Source organism: Condylura cristata, unplaced genomic scaffold (assembly GCF_000260355.1).
Source record: "Condylura cristata isolate star-nosed mole 26May11 unplaced genomic scaffold, ConCri1.0 scaffold00017, whole genome shotgun sequence".
Classification (NCBI taxonomy): domain Eukaryota; kingdom Metazoa; phylum Chordata; class Mammalia; order Eulipotyphla; family Talpidae; genus Condylura; species Condylura cristata.
Genome location: NW_004567118.1, coordinates 2,384,083 through 2,388,826, shown reverse-complemented (window position 1 = coordinate 2,388,826; position 4,744 = coordinate 2,384,083). Strand labels below are relative to the sequence as shown.

General features: G+C 57.3%; 1 protein-coding gene across 8 annotated transcripts in view; it reads right to left on the bottom strand.

Annotated features, from left to right (window-relative positions):
• Window positions 1-820: 820 nt before the first annotated feature.
• Window positions 821-4,744, bottom strand: part of ETV4 (ets variant 4) — a 14,037-nt gene continuing 10,113 nt past the window's right edge. For all 8 annotated transcript variants that reach the window (XM_004684116.2, XM_004684118.2, XM_012726590.1 and 5 more), the window contains 5 exons: window positions 2,899-2,973; window positions 2,707-2,775; window positions 2,378-2,550; window positions 2,020-2,121; window positions 821-1,657 (listed from right to left, as the gene is read on the bottom strand). In XM_004684116.2, the coding sequence (XP_004684173.1) occupies window positions 1,433-1,657; window positions 2,020-2,121; window positions 2,378-2,550; window positions 2,707-2,775; window positions 2,899-2,973 (644 nt within the window). In that variant the 3' untranslated portion in view covers window positions 821-1,432. The remainder of the gene's footprint in view (window positions 1,658-2,019; window positions 2,122-2,377; window positions 2,551-2,706; window positions 2,776-2,898; window positions 2,974-4,744) is intronic.

The window sequence follows — 4,744 nt, the reverse complement described above, 5'->3', positions numbered from 1 at the left end:
CAAAACCTTGGATTTTGGATTTTTGCTTCTTGTGGTAAACTGTAAACATACATTGAAAGTTTGTGTTTCTAGGGCAAAAAATGCTGTTTATTTGTGGCTTGTAGGTGAGAAGCATCCCTTCCTGCAAGGGTTGCCGTGTCCTCAGCATGCGTAGGGCAGAGGCTGCTGGCATTGAGGGTTGCTGATCCCAACGCCGGCGCAAAGCGTGGCTGCAGCCCTGGAGTCTGTGTCTGAGCCTCACTCCTGGGGGCCCAGGGACAAGTATAGAGGCCCTGTGCTGTCCTGTCCCCACCTCCCCGCCCCTCTTCCATCCTACTCAGTTCCACTCTCCCCAGGAGTGTCCTTTCCCTGCATGACCAGATCCCTGGGTCTGCTCTGGCCTTTCCCTGCACCCTCTTCCCCACGCCTGCCATTCTCCAGATCTTCTTACAAACTTGTCCTCAGCTTCAGCAAAACTAGCATCCTGGAGCCAAGGCAGTTGGGGTTACATGTAGCATAGGCCTAACTGACCACGGGACCCATGCTGCCTGAGGAAGCTCGGCAGGGCCGCCAGGCTCAGCAGCCCTGCCTCCTGTCGTCCCTGAAGGAACCAGGCTGCAGGGCCTGAAGACAGCACACCCTTCACCCATCGTCCCTGGATGCTCACTCAGGACTCCCGGGAGAGGGAAGAACAGGTACCCCTGAGCCCGTTTTTCAGAAGTGTCTTTTCTCAGACCCAGACAAGAAGTTGGTGTCAGGGCTTGATCCCAAATGAGTCATCTATCCCAAGGCCGGCACTTTCCCTTCCACAGCAGTAAAGAGGACACAGAAGTAACAGGAGAAGCAGGGGCCTTTATTAGGATCTGGCAGACGTGGAGGGGAAGCGAATCCAGGCAAGGGCCTTGGAGCAGGAGCCCAGGCCCCTCTGCCTCCACCCACAGCCCCTCCCGATCAGTTTCCTCACTCCAGCCTCCCCTACCTCTGGGAACACAAAGCACCAAAACAAACAAACAAACAAAAAAAAAAACAACCAGCAGGACCCTCCAAGGCCACAGCTTGGAGCAGAGTGCAGGGTCCAGGCTCTTCTCTCCCCACAGTGGTAGCCAGGGGAAGTCAAAGTACCCCTGTCCACCAGGATAAAGTGGGGAAGCCCCTTACTCCCCTAGAACACCTCTCTGTGGTGGGGGAGAGGGTGTGTGGCCTGGGCCTGAGTGAGACCTAGGAAGGTCCCAAGGTGACTCCCAAAGTTGCCTGAGACTCCACGTCTGCACTTACAGTGTCTCCACTTTGCCATCCACTCTGGTGATCAGAGTCTGGGTTGGGGCAGCTGACAGAACAGTAGGGTCTGCCCCAAAGACATCTGTGGGTTTCAGAGTGAGGGTTTCCTCAACACTGAACTCGTCTGTATGTACACAGGGCAGCTCCCACGGGCGGCAGTGGGCACTGCTGGGGGCTAGAAGGAGTAGCCACCCTTGGGACCAAAGGGCTGGGCAGGGCCAGCCAGCTCTGGGAGGTAGGCGGGACTCTCGTCCAAGTGGGACAAAGGAACTGTGTCCTCCTCACTGACCGGCCGTTCAAACTCGGCCTTGAGAGCCGGGCGCTGATTGTCCGGGAAGGCCAGGGAGAAGAGGGCCTCGGGCTCGCACACGAACTTGTACACGTAGCGCTCGCCAGCCACCTGTGGGGACGGGGGCCAGGTCAGCTGGGGTCCCTCCAGCTCAGGGGAGGGCAGGGGGATGCAGCCCTTCTCCAGGTCCGGCCAGGTGTGCAGGCACATTTCTCTGCAGGTGCTGGTGCCGCCAAGGAGCCAACCCCCTCCCGGTTCTCGTTCACCTTTAATCTCAATCTCTCCACGCACTGGGCTTTTCAGTTACTGTTTGGCAATTTGGGGGGAGAGAGACAGCTCAAAACTGTAGTTTCTCATCCTGCCCGTTCACTGTCAGCTCCTATAAACTTGCAGCTCTTTGAGGGCGCCCCAGCTCCCCCTATTCCATGAGCAACGACTGCTACTGCCCCTCCCTGCTGTCCCCAGGCCCTGACCTTCTGCATGATGCCTTTCTCATAATAGTAGCGGAGTGAGCGACTCAGCTTGTCATAATTCATGGCTGGCCGGTTCTTCTGGATGCCCCAGAGCCTGGCAACCTGGGGACAGGAGACAGTGTTAGGATGTAGATACTAACGCAGCAGCAGAAACATGGGGGCAGATTAGAAAGAGCACGTAGATTCTTGGGGCAAAATGCTAATGAGCTTGCAACTAAGCACCGACCCACAGAGCTAGGCTTGGCAAGAATTCAGGCTAGAGGAAGCAGCGATGACAGTGAAGGCACATGCCACCTTTCTCAGTCCTCCAGGCCCCAAAGCTGTCCGCAGCAGCAGTGGGGGCATCAGAGAGGCCCACCTCCTCAGGCTCAATTAGTTTGAACTCCATCCCCCGGCCCGTCCAGGCAATGAAGTGGGCGTTCGTCGGGTCATCCAGCAGGGCCACCAGAAACTGCCACAGCTGCAAGGCACCCCGGCGCTGGTAGGGGGGCCCCTCTCGAAAGGCTCCAACCCCTTCCTGCTTGATGTCTCCTGGGGAACACAGGAAGCTGGTGGTGTGGGATGTGTGCCTTCTGGTTCCCCAGCAAACCCTGCCCTCCCCACGGCATGCTCAAGACCCTTCCCCACGAAGTGGGTGAGACATAGCTAAAGACCCTGGTCCCCTCACGAAACAGGCGCTTCTCAGACCTTCAAACTTCTCAGGGACGACACAGACATCATCTGGGAACGGCCGCAGAGGTTTCTCATAGCCGTAGCCTTGAGGGAGAAGGTGGGAGTCACTCCGACCTGGGGATTCACTGAGCGGAGACCCGGGAGAGTCCAGAGGGACCCCGGGGCAAGGAGACCCTCCCGATGCCAGGGAGGAGGGCGCTGCCTTACCCATGGTCCCATCGCCTGGAGAGGGCCCGGAGAAGCCCTCCGTGTGGAGGTACATGGACGCGCACCCGGGGACATCTGAGGGAAGAACGAGGCACTGTACGGGCAGCACCTGGTGGGGCTGAGGGTGGGCCTCTGCCCACACTCACGAACTCCTTCCTGCCAGGCTGGTTCCTTCCTCAGCGCCTGCCTACCACCAAGACCCAGGGGAAGTGCGCCAGTGGCATGAACCCTCAGCTCGAGGGCCGAGAGGGGGCATGAGCATGGGCATGGACGTGGACATGGACAGGAGCAGCTGGGGCTGGGCAAAGCTGCTCCACAGGCCCGAGATTCCAGGGAGCAGCTGTTTCCTGTGAGTGCAGGGGGAGCAGGGGGGTAGGGGTGAACCTCCGGGGGAAAGGGTTCAGTGTACATGCCTAAGACGCCCTTGGAATGGGCTAAGGTCCGGTCAGCAGGTCAGGTTCCCAGTTGTGCGTGCGTGTGTGTCTGTGTGTGTGTGTGTGTTTGAGAGAGTGAGTCAGGGTGCCTCGGATAGAGGGCGGGAGGGAGGGCTGCGGCATCCACACAGAAGGCAGAGGCAGGGGCAGTGGGCAGTGGGCAGTGGGCAGTGGGCTCTGGGCTGTCTTTCCGCGTCTGACAGCACAACGCATTCTACCCAGTTTCCCTCGGTTCCAAAGGACTGAAACCGCCCCACTCCGCCTGGAGGCGGCGGCCGGGGAGCCACCCTTTCAAGCCTTTCCCGCCCTACCCCCTCCACGCCCACCTTTGAAGAGACGGTGAAACCCGACACCTCCGGGAGGAGGCGGGAGGTGGGCTCATTCAGGCCTCCATTTTGTGAATGGAATTCCTGACTCCATTCAGAGGAAGCCGAAGGGGGAGGGGCAGGAGTTCAAGGGCATGAAACTCGATCCCCTCCGGTCTACTTCCTTTGAAGGTCAGCGGCCAGCGCGGCTCCCTCCTCCTCCACCTCCCGGCCGCTCACCCCGCTCACCCCGCTGAAGGCACACCCCTCTGCTTCTCCCTCAGGTAGCCTCGGCATTTGTTCCACCCCCGAGACCACTAAAAAACTGGGTGCCAGGACAGAAATTCCAAAGCTCTGAGCATACTCTAGCCTCTGAATTTCTTTCTTTTCCTTTTCTTTTTCCATTCATTTATCTTTCTAATGCAGGTTTGCAGAAGAATTTGGGGATGGTGGCCAGGTAACAGAAGCCAAGGTTTTCTGGGCTCTCCCTTGGGGCTTGAGGCTTTGAACTTCAGCTATTTTTGACCATTGCTGTGTGCAGCTCACTCTGGTCTTAGACCAGGTGGAACTAGACATTAAAGCGGTCCCTACTTCCGAGACCCAGCTTCTGCCAGGATGGGGGGGGGGGGTCATCCATCAATCTGGAATCTTAAAACAGGATGTGGAAGCCACATCTTCACCCTGAGTTCCTATTGGGCACAGTGAGCCAGGCTAGTTTCAAGTTATGTTTCTCTTCATCCACATCCCTTTGTATTTTTAAGCTTCTGTGGGGACAGGGACCAGAGACAGCCCGTATATCCTTGTGTCGCCCAACTCCACACCCGCTCCTGGCGCAATGCTCTGGTCTCAGGAAGTAATTAAAACCCCAAACACCTGTCATGTAGAAATAGCAACATATACCTTAATTTCCCTATTAAGCCACAAGCTACCTGAGGACAAGATTTACATGCCACTGCTCTTTTTATCTGAGTGTAAGTTTGCTGATACAATTCTTTTGAATCTGAAAAAAGTGAAGGGGCGGCTGGGTTGGGGGGAGCTGGTAAACATGAGGAGGGCAAAAACCATGTAAAGCAACTTTCTGGGCCACCCCATCCAGCCATCCCACCC